The sequence below is a fragment of the Xyrauchen texanus genome, chromosome 32 (genome assembly GCF_025860055.1).
Source record: "Xyrauchen texanus isolate HMW12.3.18 chromosome 32, RBS_HiC_50CHRs, whole genome shotgun sequence".
Classification (NCBI taxonomy): domain Eukaryota; kingdom Metazoa; phylum Chordata; class Actinopteri; order Cypriniformes; family Catostomidae; genus Xyrauchen; species Xyrauchen texanus.
In genome coordinates this window covers 23,359,969-23,381,631 of record NC_068307.1, presented here as the reverse complement: position 1 = coordinate 23,381,631, position 21,663 = coordinate 23,359,969, and the positions used below count along the sequence as shown (strand labels likewise).

Here is a 21,663-nt window from a genome sequence, read left to right as displayed (position 1 = left end):
CTCGGTTCAGTGACATGGCGGAGGAAAGACACAACGTGTCGTTCCCTCCCTCGGGGAACGGAGGTTACATACGTAACCAAACGTTCCCCTTCTGTCGCTCTCTCCACGTTGTGTCGGAGAAGCGACACTAGGGGACCCATTACATCTTGCCATGTGCTGAACCGTGTACGGCCTCAACCGCAACCAGGGCCAGTATTCCCACAGCAGTGGGAACTGCCGATACAGAGGCGGGCAGGGATTCATCCAGTGCCGTGCATCGTCTGTACCTGGCTGCACATACCCTTCCCCAATGCCCCATACGAACATCGGGATCCTTCTAGTTACCCTGAGAGGGGAACAAGGCGATGTTTGCCAACATGGGAATGTTTCTCGCATAGAGCAATCACGGCCGGGGCCCTTACACGCATATAGGGAAGACCCTGCGGAGACCACACCTGCCCTTTTTCTTGGGGAGGAAAAGTGGTAGACACGTCACACGGCCGTCTTAGGGCTCGTGTGGAAAGTATGGTGCAGTGGTAGATCCAGCCTCGAAAGGGGGAAGTTGCTACAGCACGGCGACCGGGGCAGCTGTAACTGCCTAAGGGAGACGCGGGGGTCCGCTCGTAAAGGGACAGAACCGTGGAAATACACACAGGGGGAGTCCGAGCAGGAGGCCTTACATGTGGAGCACCTATACCAGTACAGGGTAGCCATCAGGGTACCCACAGTGGCTTGGGTTGGCGAGTTCCTCCACTGAACCGCGGACCCGGAGGGCTGGGGAGGAATCGACCAGGGTCCCGACTCGGAGTGGGGCGCCCTGGGAAAAAAGGTGCACTACTTAACCTTGACGTCAGGAAAAGGGCGCTGGGCACAAGCGATCCACCCGGCCGGTCAGTCTATGTGTTACCGAGTTCTACGGGCTCGGACCTGACAAAACACGAGACGCAACCGACTCAACGCGGAGGTTGTAAAACCTCGCGAAGGTGTTGGGTGTTGCCCAACCCGCGGCTCTACAGATGTCTGCTAGGGAGGTGCCCTTGGCCAGTGCCCACGAGGACGCTACACCCCTTGTTGAGTGAGCTCGGACCCGCAAGGGTAGGGGCACGGCCTGGGTGTGATAAGCCAGTGTGATGGCGTCAACAACCCAGTGGGCGAACAAAAGCAGACAAAGCAGACAAAGAGGTGCTCAGAGCGTCTGGTGCTCTGTGTGCGGTCCAGGTAAATGCGCAGGGCGCGCACTGGACATAGCAACGAAAGGGCTGGGTCTGCCTCCTCCCGGGGCAGTGCTTGCAGGTTCACTACCTGATCTCGGAATGGTGTGGTAGGAACCTTGGGCACATAGCCCGGTCGCGGTCTTAGGATCACAGACGTATCCGCCAGACCGAACTCCAGGCAAGTGTCGCTGACAGAGAACGCTTGCAGGTCTCCGACCCTCTTGATAGAGGTGAGCGCGATCAGCAGGGCCGTCTTAAGAGAGAGGGCCCTGAGTCCAATTGATTCAAGCGGCTCGAAGGGAGGTCTCTGGAGTCCTGCCAAGACTACCGAGAGATCCCAGGAGGGAACTAGGCCTGGCCGGGAGGGATTCAACCTCCGGGCGCCTCTCAGGAACCTGAGGATCAGGTCGTGCTTACCCAAAGACTTGCCGTCTACAGGATCGTGGTGGGCGGCAATGGCGGCAACATACACCTTGAGGGTGGACAGGGACAGCCTCCTGTCCAGCCTCTCCTGTAGGAACAGGAGCACTGACTTGATCGCGCATCTCTGCGGGTCTTCAGTTCGGGAAGAACACCAATCTGCGAACAAGCGCCACTTTAGGGCATAAAGGTGCCTGGTAGAGGGGCTCTGGCTTGGTTGATTGTATTCACAACGGTCGCCGGTAAGCCGGCTAGCTCTTCCGCATCCCGTCCAGGGACCAGACGTGGAGGTTCCAGAGGTCTGGGCGTGGGTGCCAGAGCGTGCCCCGTCCCTGAGAGAGGAGGTCCTTTCTCAGGGGAATTCGCCAGGGAGGAGCTGTCGCGAGAAGCCTGAGTTCCGAGAACCAAGTCCGAGTGGGCCAGTAGGGGGCCATTAGCGTAACTTGCTCCTCATCCTCCCTGACCTTGCACAGCACCGGTGCAAGAAGGCTCACTGGGGGAAATGCGTACTTGCGCAGCCCCAAGGGCCAGCTGTGTGCCAGCGCGTCTGTCCCGAGGGGAGCCTCTGTTAGGGCGTACCAGAGCGGGCAGTGGGAGGTTTCCTGGGAGGCGAACAGGTCTACCTGGGCCTTGCCAAACCGTTCCCAAATCAGCTGGACCGACTGGGGGTGAAACCTCCACTCCCCGCCGGGCAGGCGTTGTCGTGATAGCACGTCCGCTACGATGTCAGCAACTCCAGGCAGTTGATGTGCCAACGCAGCGGGGCCCCCTTCCAACGGCCCGCTGCTGCGTGCCCGCTGCACACGGCACCCCACCCGGACCAGGAGGCGTCGGTTGTGACCAGAACGCGTCGGGACACCTGCTGCAGGGGCACTCCTGCCTGTAAAAAGCAGAGGTCTGTCCAGGGTCGGAGTGTTTTGAGGAAGGCGGGGGTGATCCTTACCCGATGCGTGCCGTGGTGCCATGCTTGTCTCGGGACTCGAGTCTGGAGCCAGTGCTGGAGTGGTCTCATATAAATCAACCCCAGCGGCGCGACCACCGCGGAGGACGCCATATGCCCCAGGAGCCTCTGGAAGAGTTTTAGAGGGACCACTGTGCCTGGCTTGAAGGAAGCGAGGCAATCCAGCACCGACTGAGCAAGCTCGCTCGTGAGACGTGCTGTCATTGAGACTGAGTCTAACTCCAACCCGAGAAAAGAGATGCTCTGAACCGGAGTGAGCTTGCTCTTTTCCCAGTTGACCTGAAGCCCCAAGCGGCTGAGGTGCCGGAGCACCTGGTCTCTGTGTGTGCATAGTAACTCTCGAGAGTGTGCTAAGATAAGCCAGTCGTCGAGGTAGTTGAGAATGCAGATGCCGGCTACTCGTAGCGGGGCAAGAGCCGCCTCTGCGACCTTCGTGAAGACGTGAGGAGACAGAGACAGGCTGAAGGGGAGGACTTTGTACTGAAACGCCTGGCCGTCGAACGCAAACCGTAAGAAGGGTCGGTGTCGTGGCAGAATTGAGACGTGGAAGTACGCGTCCTTCAGGTCTACCGCTGCGAACCAATCTAGATGCTGAACGCCAGCCAGAATATTTCTCTGCGTGAGCTTTTTGAACGGGAGTTTTAACAAGGCCCGATTGAAAACTCGCAGGTCCAGGATTGGTCGTAAGCCACCGCCTTTCTTGGGTACAATGAAGTAAGGGCTGCAGAAACCCTTCCTCATTTCAGTTGGAGGGACGGGCTCTACCGCGCCCTTGGCTAAGAGGGTCGCGAGGGTCACGATTCAGGGAACTGGCATGCTCGCTGTGTACTGCGGAAAAGCGGACGCCCCTGAAGGGGGGCGGGAGCCGGGCAAACTGAATTGCGTAACCGAGTCGAATGGTCCGGTGCATCCAGCGTGATGCGTTGGGAAGCGAAAACCATGCTTCCCAGCTCTGCGCTAGGGGCACCAAAGGGACGAGTATTTTGGACGTACCCGGCAGGGCCTCGCAGCGGGGCGGAACAGGTAATGCAGCGTCGGGCGGCTTCATTGCGGCCTGAGGCTGGGGTGCTGAGAATAGACTCAAAGCACTTACCTTGCTCCGCGCACCCGGCGGGTTCGTGATTGAGGAGGAGGTCTGCTGGCGTCCTGTGGACTCGTCTGAACCGGCCGGCCGGGGGCAGTCGTAGGCAGGCGGAAGGCGGGATCGCCGCGTCCGGTGTACCGGGACTGTCGTAATCTGAAAGCAGATTGCCGTGAGAACGGCATTTGCGGGCCAGGTGACCCAGAGGCAAAGGAAATAGCTCTTTTATTGAGAATGTGGGTACCACAGCCCCCGTCAGGGTGTGGCAAATGAAAAAACAAAGGATTCTCCTCCCGGCCCTCCACCGGGGGACGGAGCGGTTTTACCACCTCCGGAGCTAACGTCTTGGGCTCTGGGTCGGCTGTCTCAGGAACGCTTGGGAGCCTTCCGGGTCCTAGAGGGGGTTCGTGAGACAGGGGGCATGCGCCACCTGCGGGGTGCTTGACGCTGGGGCTGAGAGCTGGGCCCGGGTTGAGGCGGAGCAGGAGCTGGTTTCTTCGCAGGGGGACACCCTCGGCGGGCAGACGGGGCAGGGCCCGTAGCGGCAGGTCTGCGGTGGGGCATGATATGGGAGATGGCCTCCGTCTGCTTTTCACCATGGAGAACTGTTGGGCGAAGTCCTCGACGGTGTCGCCGAAAAGGCCAATCTGGGAGACAGGTGCGTCCAGGAAGCGGTTCTTGTCAGCCTCACGCATCTCGACCAGATTGAGCCAAAGATGGCATTCCTGGACCACTAGGGTGGCCATCGTCTGTCCGAGTGCTTGCGCTGTGGCCTTCGTCGCTCTCAGGGTGAGGTCGGTCGCTGAGCGCAGTTCCTGCAGCACATCAGGATCAGGTCCACCCCCGTGCATGCTTCTGAGAGCTTTGGCCTGGTGGACTTGCAGGAGGGAAAAACGGGACGTCCAGGAGCACTGTAGGCTCTCGCGTTGAGCGAGCATGTTGTCCTACAGGGCTTGGATGGGAGTACTGGGCGACCACGCCAGGAGGTAGGGCTACCGGGGCATAGATGGTGCGCAACTGCCCTATCGACCTGGGGAATCGCCTCGTATCCGTGGCGCTCTCCGCTGTCGAGGGTGGAGAGAGTGGAGCGGGTGGCACCTAGACGAGTGGAGAGCGGGGCTCTCCACGTAGACATCAGCTCATCATGCACCTCCGGGAAAAACGGGACCGGGGGGATGCGAGGCCGCGAACGGCGCGCTGCCCCCAGGAACCAATCATCCAACCGTGAAGGCTGTGGGGAGGACGGAGGGTTCCAATCCAACCCCACGCTCACGGCGGCCCGGGAAAGCATGTCGGACATCTGAGCGTCGGCCTCAGCCTGGGCCTGCTGGCCCAAAGGCGGCAGTCCAGCGGAGTCCTCGGCATCAGACACCGCACTCTACGATGCAGCAGCGAGCTCATCTGCTTCGGACTCGGGAGGATAGACAGCCAGGCTGTGAGGCGAGCTGCTAACGCCGCGAGCATGGACGGGGACCAGCGAGCGTGCCGGGGAACGGGAGGTTCGTGGGGGGCTACCCGGCGAAACCGTACCCGCTGCCGCCCCCAAATCGCCCCAGCGCCAACCGCATCGTCCTCAATCCCGTGGGAAGAAGGAGCAACGCGGGGTGCGGCTGGGGTGGCTTGCTTTCTGTTGAAAGCAAGCCGCGACCGCAACGTGGTCATGGTCATGTTCTCGCAGTGAGAACATCAACCATCCACAAACGCCGCCTCGGTGTGATCGCGGCCCAAACACACGAGACAGCGCCTGTGGCCGTCTGAAGCGGAGAGGCTTCTACCGCATCCAGGAACGGCACAGGGGCGGAAGGGCATCTTGAAAAAGACGCGTCCTCAAAAGGACGTTCAACGCCGCTGTGTTTGCTCTTTTAGAGAAATTACTCTTTTAGGGAAATTACTCTTTTAGTACACAGTGTGTGTGTGTGTGTGTGTGTGTGTGTGTGTGTGTGTGTGTGTGTGTGCTGCGCTGTCGAAGCGCTCAGGGGCAACAATGCACGCCGTGCAATGAGAAGAGAAAGCAGCTGTTGTGCACCGTCAAGATCCAACAGCATGCAGATCGTCAGAGGAAACAGGAACGTTTTAATGGCGTGTAACTCGCAGCAAACTGCAGACAGACCATCGGCTCCGAAGAAATTTTCTGACTAAACTTCCGTATTTGCCCTGCTTAAATACCCGTATGCGGGGGCGGGGTATGCAAATACTGACTGCCAACTCTCATTGGCCCTTTTCAATAGGTCAGAGGTGAATATCGGCGCTCGAGAGACCCCTAGTGTTGCTTCTCCGACACAACGTGGAGAGAGCGACAGAAGGGGAACAGTTGTTTTAAATTGTAAAAATATTTCACAATATCACTGTTTTTGCTGTATTTTGGATCAAATTACAGCCTTGGTGAGCAGAAGAGACTTCTTTTAAAAACATTAAAAAAGCTTACTAATCTAAAAAATTTAAACTGTAGTGTAGGTCTAAAGTTTTTAAGTAAAGTCTTTATGTAAAGAAAATGTATTGTCCGATTACTTGTTTTAACTTCAACTTTATTGTGCTCATTAAGTCTCCTCACATTCATTCTCTCTCAGTCACATTCCTCATTGTTAGGCCCAGGGGAGGGGTCTTTGTCACCTCAGGTGTGAATCATATTAATATTCATGATTATCCATGCCTCCTCGCATATGGCCTTTCTAACACAATGTGTCTTATAAAAGTTAAAGGACTATATTGTTTTGTATAAATGAGTGATCAGGATGGTTTTCACATCATGTTGTAGCAAAAAATCTAGGCTACAAGATCCAGTCCTCAAAAGTCTTGTGGACAAATGTTGAGTATGTGTTATATGGCCTTATTTCAATTACTTAGATTTGTAGTTTTTTCAAAAACCATGCATAAATGTTATTTTCTCAAAAATACAAACATGTACACACATGTTGCTCACATATTGTGGTAGCCCAGTTTGTGCTGAATATAGTGTTATCAGACTTTAGCCATTAAAATGTTTTTAAGCAACTGAAAAAAGCACAAATGTCAAGGCATCTCAAAACTTCTCCAGGGCCCAAAACACCCTCAGACCCCAGAGGGTTAATTGTAATGCTCCTTCCATCCATTTTTGCATGTATAATTTCCTGCTTCTCCTCAGGAGCACTATTAAAGTATTTCGGGACAGGACCACAAACCACCTCCACCGATGACACTGCTAGTGTATGGCCCTTACTAACTGTTCTGGTAACTTATTGGTAAAATTCTCTCTCTGAAATGAGAGCTTTTTTATTTAGAAAATATCTAATTTCTCTTCTTTTTGGCTGGTTCAGAAACCTGTAGGGCCCCATACACAATTTTTGTTTAGTACCCCCAAAGCCCTAGGGCCGGCCCTGTGTGCGAATACCTTTCCACAATACATTTTATAATTTAATATTCTAGGCCTATTCAGTTATTGGTTAACTGACTCTGCAGACACCAAAAAGTTTTAGAGGTGAGTGTTATTGAAAGTGGAGTTAAATTTAAATAAATAAAATCAGCTCTGAAAACACTGAAAGTAAAGATAACACCCTCAAAATCTCTAAAACGTCAAATAGTGATTACACAAAAAACTTTGATGATTGTGGATCTATTCCAAAAACTAGTGCCTTTAAGATATCATAGGCGTGCTCCAGATGCGAAGGCTGCTTCAATAGGTAGGTATCTTAATTATGCTCCATCATAAAATATCTTGTTTTGGCCAAATTCTAAGGTATCATTGCATGTATCCTTTCCAGAGAAGGGTCTGTCTGTGTCCTGCAAGACTACTATATGACACGCCCACTACAAGTTATGCACCCCCTTCAAATGACCAGAGAAATACTGAAGTCCTGCAACAGTTAGATGTCACATGCATACACCGTGTTTGTTGTGTTTATAAGGAGTCCTGCAGCAACTGTGAAATTACACCTTTCCCTACCTCTAAATCTAACCCTAACCACAAAGATAAAAAAAAAATGAAAAGTTTGTAAAATGAATAAGCATAACGCAACTTAAAAGTTCTAATGAATATAATCACACCGCTGTGTCACTACGTTGCGACAGTGAGGAGAAATGTGATAAAAATTAAGAGAAGGAGCTAGCAGTGTGCTAAGCTAATAGGCTAACCTGTTAGATTAGGAGCAAACTAGAGTAAACATACATTTAGTTTATTAATATAATTTAAAAGTTATTTTTTTGTTATATTTACAGAGTTAAGACAACATGAATCGTACAGTGATTGCATAGGATTTTAAAAGTTCTTTAAGCTAACAGAATCACTTTTTGATCCAGAGGGGCATTCCTTGGAGCAGGCGTGTTGTGCAGTGGGTGTTCCTTGTTGTCTTGCGGGATGCAGACAGATACAATGCCTTCCCCAGGTATGCAAACCCAGAATGCAGTGTTATTAGCTTGGTGGAAAAATAAATCCAAGATGGTGGATGAAGCATGAGAAATTTTGATTATAGATATACTTACAATCCATTGAATAGAAGAATAGATACAATTTTCTATAGTTTAATATGATAGAAAACTCACAATCTTACCCAAAATGTGTGTGTGCTATGCATATTTATGCTCATTGGAGTACTGTTGAAGCAGTTGTGAGTCGAGTCTCCCATGTGCTGAATGTGTCGCTATTTGAATGATACATGGAGTTGTTATAGTACCTATGAAAAGGGTTCTAAATAAGTTTCTTATACGGCTCCATTTCAGTTTGGATGCTGCCATAGAAGACAGCTGCCTATGTAGGCAGCAGAGAGCAGGGCAGCTCACTACGTTTTGGAACAGAACCTGTGATGGTAGACACATCTAACATAAGGAGTAGGAGTACAATGGAAGTTAATGAGGCAATTTTTGGAGGGTTTAAAGGCAAATATGTGAAGCTTATAGTTTTATAAAAACAATTACATTACATTTTCTGTTAAAACTAGTGTATTATTGGAGCTGTAAAGTTGTTGGATTTAATAAAAAATTTATTTCAAACATCCAAGAAACACATAAAAAAAAAAAAACACTGACTATGTTTGGAATTAAATAATAGCTTACTATTTACTTGTTAAATACTTTATAAATACAAGTTATAAAGCAAGCATTTTTCACATTAAATGTTTTATTTTAAAAGTGTAGAATGCAACATCCAGTTATTATCTTGAAAATTAAAATGGTTATTTTGCAATGAGTAAAATGTCTCATTATCAAAATAATGAGTGTTCAAAATAAAAGGTGTTAAAAATCACATCTATATTATCTTCCTGTTCATTAATTACACTGGACATACAATACCATATACTGCAGAAATGGTAAGAGTAATATGTTAGTATCCTATTCTGAACATAGAATGAAAATAGCTCCACAATACAACAACTGCAGGTCTTGCGTTTCATGTGCTCACAATAAACAAAAAGCCTGCAATCCTTTTCGATGTTCTTTCAAATCCAACAATAGCTACAACAAGAGCACAAAGACTCTTCAAGTAACATTAGAGTGGAGATAAAGGAATCAATACTTTTTAAAAATACAGAAGCGTAGTGGACGGCCGACAGCGGAGTGCGAGTTTTCTGATTAACTCTTTCTGTTCTCTTTCTAATGGGACTCTGGAGAGATTGTTGCTTCATACCTGATGTTGAGCAGTTTTAAGGCATCGAGCAAAACTCCCTTCTTCACATCATAATCAATCTTTTGATCGGTCCCAAAACTCGGAGCACGATTGATCTGTAGGGAGAAAAAAATTAGAGATATTTTTTGCCTTCATATTGTTTTCTTTCTAGATTAAAATCCTGAAGATAACTCCAACTTTTAAGAGGGACTGAGAACACAGTGGGAACAATCAAGGAATTTCAGACAGGAAGTGTTCAGGAAAGCTATTTCCTGTTTGTCATTATTTTAGCAATTCCTATAGTGATGTAGAAAATACACACTTCAGCTTTAAGGCACTTTCACATGATTCATGTAATAAATTTAGCACTTTTGGAGTGAAGTATAAAGCTACAGCACTAACCCTAGGGCCATGTTGCACTCAGGTCAAGTGCTGTAACCAGATACTTAATCCAAAAATGTCAACTTTGACCCTGTTTGCCACTGACATTTCAAAGTGCAGCCAATGTTTCAATACGTGGGGTGACGCGAAAATCAAAACAAGGTGGAAGAGTCTGATTCTGTACATATCTACAAAATACCTTTAAGGCCAGTCAATCTACACAGTTGTCATATTGTTAACATCATCGGGCAGTTATATTCTACAGTATGTAGGTAATAGGCATACTATAACAGCTCCTTTTGATTTGAATGGAGAAAGAGCAAAAGTTTCAAATCAAAATCAAAATCAGCAATAAAATCTGACAACATTGGTTTAATAGATTTTGTTTCTTTAGCTGAAACCAAGCATTTGATATTTTTGCATGTCCTCACAATAATTTCCATTCCCTCGCAATACGTTTTGCATTCCCTCACAGTAGTTTGCATTCCCTCGCAATAAGTTTTGCGTTCCCTCGCAATAGTTTGCGATCCCTCATAAGAAGTTAGCATTCCCTTGCAATATTTGCATTCCAATGCAAATTAGCTGGGCTAATAATCTCCAAGAACATACTATCTTAAGATTTTGTATTTATTTTTTACAGCCAAGCACAACTTTGTATTCATGTAACTTTTCAACAGAGATCAAATTCAGAATTTGATTGTGGTACAGCCCAGCAACCATTAATTAAGCTGATACAAAAATGACCAGAACTACAAAATTACTTGTAGACTCGAGCCCAGGACCTTTTGAACTATAAATCACTCAGTTGACATGCCTACTTACTGGCAAAGAGACTTTCTTAGGTTAAAGTCAGCACACAAGTGTAGGTTATCTTTTGAACTATAGGTAGTATGTAGCATAATAACTATGCTAAACAGACCATGTTCTTTTGAACTACAGGTGATGCTGTCTCCAAACTTCTCAATCCTTTTGAAAGATATCACTCCCTTATACATCATAAGAACAACACTAAGACAAAGATTAAGTGTGAACATATATACCTGCAAACAGAAATGATCTGTGATAAGCCCTGAAACTATTCAGTAAACAAATACAAAGACCTCCAGTACAATATAACATAAACTCTAACATTGGTCCAAGTGGGATTCGAACCCAGGACATTTCAAAGTATAAATCAGTGCTTTAACACACTGAGCCCCTCAGTTGACATGCCCACTGAGTGGCAAAAAGAGTTCCTGAGGTTAGAGTCAGCACACAAGTGTGGGTTATCTTTTGAACTATAGGTGGCACTGTCTAGAAACTGATTAAGTATCATCAGGACATGATGTCAATGATGATTTTAATCCGACAATGTATTTTAAAGATATATCACTTATAGACAATACAGCTGAAATGGGAAAAATTGGTATCGTTGAAATCACCATGATCCACAGCATTCACAGACCCCATGATTTTAGGACATACAGTTCAAAAGTTAAGGCCAAAAATATCTTTTGACCCATATGTGGTGCTGTTACGAAACTCTGCATGTGCTCTCAGATCACGGTGCTGATTAAGCACACCAAGTTTCGTTTTGATAGAACAAAGTGTTCCCGAGATACAGCCTCAAATCCGTTTTCACGACCACATTGTTAACTATGATTTTGCAAAAATTTTCAACAAAGGTAAAAATACAAATTTGTATTTATTCAATCTGTGTGGCTCAGTCTAGAGATTATTTTGCTTAGCAGAATTGGATAATGTTTGAAGGAATACTAATGAAAAAACGATGAATGGCATAATTCTAAATGGTGGCCACTGTAATGGGTGGAGTTTTAATGTAAGGGGTCCATTTGAATGAGTTGTGTATCTAGTCCAAATGGTTGAAAAAATACATACAAAAGAAATGACATTTTGACATGGTGGTGGCGATATGTGACGGTATGTCCTAGAGACCCCAAATTTAGTATGGGGGCTATTTATGACCACCCCTATCAGTGTGTCAAATTTCATCATTTTCCTATGTATGGTTCTATGGTTTGCCATAGACTATAACTGGGGAGGAATAATAATAATAATAAATATTGCTGCAATCAGCAACTACAGGGCCAAGCACCAGCATGGCAACCACTGCACAACACAAAGAACTGACAGAGCAAGTATAGTCAAGACAAGTCAAGTGGTTTTTATTGTCATTCAACCATATACAGTTAGTACAGTACACAGTGAAACGAGACAAGGTTCCTTCAGGACCATGGTGCTACATAAAATAACATAGGAAAAACACAGAACCACATGTGACTACACAGACTAAATAACATACCTATATAAAGTGCATGGGCAAATGTGTGCAAAAAGTACGGGACAGTACAATAAATTACTAAACATTAACAGGACAATAGGCACAGTGAGAGACAGTACACAGTAGTGCAAAAAGATGACCAAAATGCCAAATGTAAACATAACATACTATGAGATAGTGTTCTATGCACATAGCAGTTATTGAGGTAGCAGCCAGGTATAAAGTGACAATAATTAAAGTGCAACTCAGGAAATGTGTGTGTGTGTGTGTGTGTGTGTGTGTGTGTCAGTCCAGTCTCTGAGTATTGAGGAGTCTGATGGCTTGGGGGAAGAAGCTGGTACACAGTCTGTCCGTGAGGGCCCGAATGCTTCGGTACCTTTTGCCAGACGGCAGGAGGGTGAAGAGTTTGTGAGGGGTGTGTGGGGTCATCCACAATGCTGGTTGCTTTGCGGATGCAGGTCACATTGGTCACAAGGTCACAATGCCCCAGACAGATTTAATTCCAAAACTTAAAGTTCTACAGTTCAATGTGCTACCACTGCACCACACAGCCACAACATTGTGTACGGTTCTATGGGCTGCCATAGACTCCCATTTGGGAGGAATAATAATAATAACAATAAGTGCCACAGCACCTTCGGTGCTTGGTCCCTAATAATAAGAATACTAACAAAAACAATAGGTGCCATAGCACCTTCAGTGCTTGGCCCCTAAAAATGAAAAGTATGGTAATAAAAATGTAATTTTTTGGTTATTATGGTTTTATTATACAAAAATACCATAGTTTAACAATGGTTTTACTATAGTAATATTTTAGACTGTACTAACCATTGTTTTAGGTGGAAATCATGGTTTTGCTATAGCAATATTGTAGTAACCATGACTGTTGTAGGCTAACCATGTATATTTAGTTTTTTGCATCGGGGTGGGAGTTGGGGTATAAACCATGGTTTTACTATAGTAATATTGTAGTACTATGAAAAGTTAATAAACAGTATACTGTTTTTTCCTAAAGATTAATCATGGTTAATCTTCTGGTATTTTGTGGCTAATAACCACAAATGTATGATTTTTATTACCATAGTTTTTTGGTTTTCCTGTATAATTACTAATGTTTTACAACAAACATCAAGTTTAAAATGTGGTTACTGTAGTAAAACTGTGGTAAATTTATTGCAAGGGAATGCAAACTATAGCAAGGGAACGCAAAACGTATTGCAAGGGCATGCAAAACTGTTTCAGAAAAAATGTCCTGCCCTGTCCTCTAAGTGGCTCTGTAAAAAGGCAACTGGTTTGTTTAACTGATAAAAGAGACTTTCATTACTACAGCAACCATATTGAGTGTTGTGATTACACTTCCATTAATGTTTTCTATGAATGGCTCGTCTTCTCCTCCAATACTATCTTGACATCTAGATACATTGAGTTGTACAACACAATTTCAAGGGCATTTTGTGACATTCTGAGAAAAACGATGCATCACAGAAAGTTGGTGTACCTTGTAAAATAGCCCTCCCATGACACTATCTGAAATGCTATTCATGTAGAGGTCAAAACGGTGCAGAAAGCTTGTTGAGAGGTATGTTGCAGACCTGACATGAGTTACATGTAAGGGAATTCCAAAAATCCTGTGTGAAATCAAAGCCTGCATGTTTTCTGGTTTGCAATTGGTCGGTCAAACCAATAATGGTAATAGTTATGTGAAAAAAAGTGAATTTATTAAGAATATCCATCCTACCAATATCCAGCTTATATCAAAAAGTGGTCCATATGACTTCTGTATATTCACTATATTCCAAGTGCTATATTTAAACAACTTGAATTAGGTCTATTCTTTACACTATCACTATTGTAAGGCTTTAGAACAAGACAAAAGGGCCATGTTTATTATATTTCTATGGTGCTTTTTTGCCATTTTGGAGCTTGATGGCCCCAGTCCTCATTTACTTGTATTATATAAAAAAGAGTGAAGAATGCACATTTTGGTTCCAAGAAAGAAAGTCATATAGGTTTAGAATTGTGATTCAATTATGACATCAGAATGGGATCAGAATTATCATTAAATTCACAAATATAGTGTCACTATCGAGTATATCGGACATGTATTCAGGTTTTGTATTTTCCTCCTCTGTTTGGTTTGTTTGACTGGCAAAATAGCACAATCTGAACTCATGAGAACCAAACCTTTGCATTCTCATTAACATACTTGTTTGAATTATATCATTTATAACCATTCAGAGTCATTTGAGCAGTTAATTAGAGAAAATTGAGCAATAGCACGTCTTTCAGTGCATTAGTATAATCTGTAGCATTCCTGCCAACGCAAGTTAATTCATCAGATGCCAGACTTATTTTCTCTGTGTAACTGAACAACAGTGCAGGAAATTAGTCCAGCTCATGATATCTGTACAATCATTGTGATGTATGGTAATATACACTCATTACTTGACTGCTTAATGCTGCGTTATTTGTAATGTTGACCACTTTTGCAGTTCATATGCACTGATATACATCTAACTATCTAAATTCAAGAAATACAAATGTAGTGTTTTTGACAAAGAGTGACAAAAACAGCTGTATAATAAATGCTTTTATCTAAAGATTACTTCCTATTGAGACATTCCCATTGGAGCAACCTGGGGTTAAAGCACTAGGTAACATTTTCCACTTAAAAAAGTTTTACCCCTAAATTACTGAGTACTTCAGATGGTTACGTTTGAAACAATGTACACTCAAGTCATATCAGTGTCCTAGAAAAAGCTATTTTATTCTACAATGAAGCCATGGACGCATTAGGCTTTGAGCATGCTAAATTACTCCTGACACTGCAACGGACCAGATAAGATCTCACCCTCAAAGTCTTCTGGTTTTAATAAGTAATAAATCTCACAAAACAAATAAAATTATATTCGAAGTGTTAAAATATACTATCTACTCACTTTCCTGCAATGATAAAAACATACAGCTATATGTATTCTATTGGTTACAGCATGTCACATGACCAATCACTCCGCGGCAAGTTTGTGTATGCGGAAGTGCAAATGAGATATGAGAGTTGCAGTGGACGGAAAGATTTTCAGTGAATAATAATTTAAATTGGCTTCCAAAGACTTGGAAAAAGGGCTGAACGATTAATCCAAATAAAATTGAAATTGTGAAATGGCTCAGTGCAATTATCAAACTGAGAGGGCTGTGATTTAATTAAATATATACAGTAAATAGTCTGAACACACTACCTGCTGTGCTTATGTGTGCAGCTGTTGTCTGTAGTGTGTAGTGCTTAATACATGTGAACGGGGTCAGTGTATTGTATTTTCAGAGGTTTCAGAGCAGTTCTGTGCTCGATGCACAAATTCTATCTATGTGGTGCCCTACATGACAGATGTACTCGGAGTTCGATTCTGTGTGCTAACATTATATTTCAAGTAGTCCAGATTCACTTTAATTTCCCATTTGCATTATTTCACATATGCTTGGATGTGACAACTTACATACAAATCTAAAAGAAAAAACATGACAGAAAGGGAGATGAGAGGATTTTGCTTAAAAGGATGTTGTCAACTCTACAAACAACAGAAACTTCAGTTCCTTCATTTTGTGGAAAACAGCAGCATGAACTTTCTTAAAAATGTCTCCTTTTGTGTTCCACAGTAGAGAGAAAGTCATAAGGGTTTGACTAGATATGAGTGTGAGTAAATGATTACAGACATCCCATTTTTGAGTGAACTTTTCCTTTACCTACCGGCATCATTTATCAGGAGGTAAACATCCTGCATTGCTGGCACACAGAGTGTTTTCTTCACCTCAGACAATAATATGCTCCTTTGTATTCCACCCATGACACTCAACGAATAAACACCAGAGGCATTCACTCACTCTGCTGCCAGCTCCGATATGGCAAAAATTGGTTTTGAGTCTAGGTTTGCAAATTACCGTGGGTAAGACACACTGCATTTGTGTTTCAGCATCAGCATGGACAAACGGTTTGAGAAAGATGGCAGCCACGGGGAGAGATGACAGCAGACAAAGTCGGCCCCTCACTGGGTTGTTAATAGAGCTGTCCCGCTCCGATGTTAATCTCTCTCAGAGATGTGATCGCTTAGGAGAGAAGTGTAAGATAATATTTACATCACAACTAAGCTTTGAAGGGGTTTCGGCGGGAGGGATGGCTAACGGTGGACTAAATCAATGAATTTACTGTACCAGCCGTAACGCTAGCAGCAGTAACCGTAGCAGCAGCTGATCCGGCTCACGCTTTCTGAGCCCTCCGTGCTAGTCACGCCACCTCTCGCTGGGTAGCTGCCCCGCAGATGGTCCATTTCACAAAGCAACAAAGACACCTCATCGAGATCTACCACGCAGGAGTCCCGCAGATTTAGGATGTCAGCCATGTTTTCGATTTTGTCCTTAATAATTCAATGTCTTTTGACAATAATTGTTCTGACACAAGTGGATTTTCACAAAGGCTCCTCACCACCATCAAAAGATTGAACAGATTTTTAATTAACTCACATTTATTGTGTTTTTACTGGGACTTGTGGTATTGTGGTCAAGTTAAATAAGAGCATCCAGCTATGCTGAGAATAGTGAATCATTGTAGAGACTTTTGTGGCTTTTAGTCCATGTGTGTTAGCTTTGAGACCATCTACCGTTTATACTGGTGCACAAAAAAATTATTTACATTTATTATTTAAAAAAAGCTAATAAATACAATTGAAATTTACAGTCTTTCTCTCTCTTCTTGGAAAATATACCAAATATATTGATGACTCATCAAATTCACAGGGGCATATAAAAAATTTGGTCCAATAAAATACACTCTGCGATAGGAGGATCCCTCCCACTAAAACCACCTGCCATTGACAAGCAAAAGCAACTAGCAAATCGTGTTTTTTTGTGATGCAAATTAAACGTCCTATTTCAATAGAGAATACGTCAAAAAACCAGGGGGTCAAATCTGACTGGTTAGTTTCAGCAAATGATCTCTGACGGTAGAGGTTGTAACTACTGTTGACTGTGATTTCTGTGTATTCATGTGTATTCTGACAAAATACATTTTGTACAGGCAACATTTAAATAGCAAAAATGTCATTATATTATAGTAGATGTTTAACCATTGACCAATTTATGAGGATCTTACCAGTGTGAAACAGATTGTTTTTCCATGTTTGCTGGAATGAGCTCTCAGTATCTTGCTAACTCTTTACAATAAGGTTCCATTTGTAAACATCCGTTAATGCATTGGGTATCATGCAAACAATTACTAATATGTATTTTACATAATTTATTTATCTTATTAATGTTAGTTAATACAAATACAATTGTTCATTGATAGTTCATGTTAGTTCAAAGTACATTAACAAATGTTATCTAATACAACTTTTGATTTGGTCAATGTATGAAAATATTATGAATATATTATGAATATGAATATGTTGAAATTAACATTAACTTAAGATTAATAAATGCTTATTAAGTATTGTTCATTGTTAGTTCATAATGTTAACAAAAGGAACCTTTTTATAAATTTGATTAATCTTGGTTAATGTTAATTTCAACATATAACTATATCTTTTTTAAATCAAAAGTTGGAGATGTTAAAACTCATACAGTATGAATTAACATGAACTAACAATTAAAAACTATATTTTTATTAACTAGCATTAAAGGGATAGTTCACCCAAAAATGAGAATTCTCTCATCATTTACTCACCCTCATGCCATCCCAGATGTGCATGACTTTCTTTCTTCTGCACAATACAAAAAAAGATTTTGTCCATAAAATGCAAGTGAATGGGTACAACATTTTTAAGCTAAAAAAAAAAACACATATAACCAACATAAAAGCAATCCATATGATACCAGTGGATTAGTGAATGTCTTCTGAAGTGAAACGCTAGGTGTGTGTAAGGAATAATCCATAATCAATACTAAAAATGCATGGGGGTCGAGGTCAGCAGCCTCTCGCTGGACGTAAGCATGTTGGCAAGTTCATGCGAGAACTGCCATGTGAAATACAGTGAAACAAAGCGCAGTGTTGTTTACAACAGAGGAGCATATATATATACATAGATGCCTCAAATGGCTGGTTTGGTTCCGTTAACTGCAATGCAAGTTTTGAATGCAAGTGAATGGAGGAGATGCCTCAGACCGAACTCCTTGCTCAGACCACTGCATAAACTGCTTTTGTGTGGAAACAGTGTCACGGTCCATAGGAACAGCTGCTAATAAGGTATCTACGTATCTATGCAGAGGAGGCATACGTGCTTACATCACGCGAGAGGCAGTTTGAACTTTCGTCAATGAGCTGGCCAGAAGCAAATATTTTTATTAAAACATTTATTTTATTTTTTTAAAATATTGATTTATTTCTTACACACCAAGCGTTTTGTTTAAGAAAACATAAATTAATCCACTTGAGTAGTGTGGATTACTTTTATGATAGCTATATATGCTTTTTGGAGCTTCAAACATTTGCATTTTAATGACCAACAGAGCTGAGATATTATTCTAAAAATCTTTATTTGTGTTCTGCTGAAGAAAGACAGTCATACACATCTGGAATGGCATGAGGGTGAGTAAATGATTTGAGAATGTTAATTTTTCGATGAACTATTCCTTTAAAAAAGATTATTAAATGCTGTAAAAAAAAAAAAAAAAAATATATATATATATATATATTGTTCATTGTTAGTTCATGATAACTAATGCATTAACTAATGAAAATGAATGAAACCTTATTCTACTGTAAAGAAATTGCATTTACGGATCAGGTGCATGTCAAGCCATTTCATGGTGTCTTTGCAACCCACTAGGTATTTTCTCAGGCATCATAGGTTTTACAATAATGCTTGGGAGGATTTCTGTTAAACTGATGGATCAAAAAGTTGAAAACACATTCTGCAGAAAAATAGTGGTGTATTGATCGTTATCATACAAGCCATAAAAACTTCAAAGTTAATTTCACTCCACTTTTGTGAAACGAGCAATGCAATTTCAAGTAACTTTTAGTCCAAAGTTTTGGTGTATTCAAAGCCTGACAGTAATCCAAGAAACCACAGTGACAAGATTATGATTTATGTACAATCAATCTAATGCATATTATTCATTTAAATGAGGTTTACTATGATTTTAAAAATGAGTTTGACTTTATGTTCTATCTTGCATTCTTATAGTGTGCAAAGAGAAACTTTGTGAAATAATCAGAATATTTAATAGAGGTTTAATAGAGTGCAAACATGAACATCCATGCGTTTCAAATGTTCAGGTGTGAAATATATCTTTTTTAAGACACAAAAATGTACTAAATTACCTGACAATACCTGATCTATTTTGTACATTTTAAATGATGCAATACAAGCGATACATTACTGCAGCACTGCAGTACTGAATGTGCCATGCATGTATAACAATATACAAACAACAACATTAACAAAACACTCAAATCCACAATGTTCTGTATACTCAGCAATACTGATCTGAGCTCTGCTAATGGAGCAGCTGCAGACAGTGAAGGACAAATTGCATTTCACATCCTTATCAATCACTTTTTTGTTCTTTTGTCGCATTCGAAGAGGCTGATTCCTGCACTGAAATCCAATCAGTGGTTCCGTGAATGTTCAGGGCCAGGGAGTGACCTGACCCTCTAACAGAGATTCCCAAATGCACAATCTGTCATACTGCTTTAAATAAACATTCAGATAATAGAGAGATTTATTTCAGAGCCTGGTGTAGACCTTAAGGATTCTAAAGGATTCTACTTTGCTTTTTTACTGCAGCCTCACAAAAAAAAGCTAAGTAATTTAGTTTTGTTCAGATATAGTCAGACAGATGAATGGATCATTGTAATCATTTTTTAATAAACCTGAAAAGAGCAGTGCAACAGAGCAACACTGCCATCTAGAGTTTCCAACACACCAAAATGGTGTTTTAATGGCATAATTATGGGCAGAAAAACAAATAAATTCATACAATGAAAAACAAATGAACCCAACAGTGGATGTAAATATACATATATGGATATATATATGCCATAATAAAGAAAAAATGTGATATCATGATGCATGTGTTGCATTATTTATAATCATCCTGTGAGAAATCGTGAGGAAAATGGCAGTTTTAACATTCTGTTTCATGCATGAATTCTTAATGTGCATAACCAAATTCACAGTTCTTAAAAACATGGATGTATTTCAGTGGGAAAATGTAAACTTATTTTTAAATTCCAAAATCAAGCAAGTGTTTTTAGGGTCTTTAATATTTTATGTGAATAAATAAATAAATAAAAATAAAAACCACTTGTTCTGTATCTTAACTTTAAATCTCTCAGTAATTGTTTTTTTCTTTTCTTTTTTCTTTTTTGTCAAGTCTATGTGCCACAGGAGGAGAGATGTAGAACTTAAAAATTCCTGCAGCCAGTTTTTACGTTTTTGTTCTTTTTAACTAAATGGGTTTGTTGCAATTGAGCACTGTTTTAAGACGAGCACTCAGCAACATCTTAAAAACCAAATGCTCTTGTGATCAAACCAATTCATTAAAGGGATCGTTCATCCAAATTTAAAGGGGTCAAGATTTTTGACATAAGAGGTCATTGTACCATTAAAAACATAATGTAAGTTTCATAACTCAAAACTTCCTCCTCAGTGCAAAAAAAGCATTTATTGAAACCAAGCTGGCAAAACGTCACGTTCTCTACTTCCTCCACATTGTGATGTCACACTGTGGTAGACATTTACATCTGACCACCCCAAAACAACATATCGAATCCTAATTTACATTTTCACTTCCATAGCGCCCAGCAGTGGGGACTGTCAAGTCTTAAAGGAGAGGCAGCACCAAAACCGTGCGTTTCAAACAGAGGGTCAGAATGAGGGTGGAATATGATAATGTTTTACATATATATATATGACAAAAAGAAATTGATTAATATTGTAAGTGAACATCAAGGAACATAATTTTGAAAAGGCATGCCATGACCCCTTTAAGATACTGTTATCACAAGTGAATAGTGACTGTGGTTAACATTCTACCTAATATTATCTCATTTTGTGTTTCAAATTAGAAAGTCATATGGTTTGGAACAACATGAGGATGAGTGAATGATAAAATCATTTTTATTTTTGGGTGAACTATCCCTTTAACTCGTAAATGAAGGAAATACAGAGAAAAAGAGAGATAGGAAAATGAAGTGAGTGGGAGGGATGAGCATTAAAGGTGAGATAAGCGTGTCTTTCACCATGTTGGGCGAGCCGATGAGCTCTGAAAGCTCTGACTGACCTGCACTGGGCTCACAATTGACAAACACTTACTTTCCCTAGACACTCGCCGATTCCCTAATAACTGTCAGACAACCAACAGCGTCAAGGACACAACCTCCACAAGAGCTAAACACCAAATTAAGTCCATTTGTTTGATTTTTCTCTTCTTTGTCCTTATTGCAGGCACAGTCTCTGCAATAACATTCAACCCACACTGAAGAACAGAACATTGTTTTTATCATTGCTGAGAGTATATATGTTTGCTTTATTAAATTAACTTTTATTTTAAGGGATAGTTCAATTCTGCCATTTTTTACTCAAAAGGTTTTACTGAGAACTTTTAAAAGTTTTCACAGGTTTTATTTGTCATAGGTGAATAGTGACTGTGGTCTGTTAAGCTTGAAAAAGTGTGTTTCAGTAGCTTATGTGCAGTTTGTTAATGTTGCTTTAAAATCTGAACTAGTAAAATCTGAAATTGTGTGTGTGTGTGTGTGTGTGTGTGTGTGTGTGTGTG

The 21,663-nt window shown here is 42.1% G+C and overlaps 1 protein-coding gene across 2 annotated transcripts in view; it reads right to left on the bottom strand.

The window, feature by feature from the left end:
- The window catches only part of LOC127625604 (tubulin polyglutamylase TTLL7-like), a 144,473-nt gene that overhangs the window by 63,756 nt on the left and 59,054 nt on the right, over positions 1 to 21,663 (bottom strand). For both annotated transcript variants that reach the window (XM_052100887.1, XM_052100888.1), the window contains exon 10: positions 9,252 to 9,346. In XM_052100887.1, coding sequence (XP_051956847.1) covers positions 9,252 to 9,346 — 95 coding nt within the window. The remainder of the gene's footprint in view (positions 1 to 9,251; positions 9,347 to 21,663) is intronic.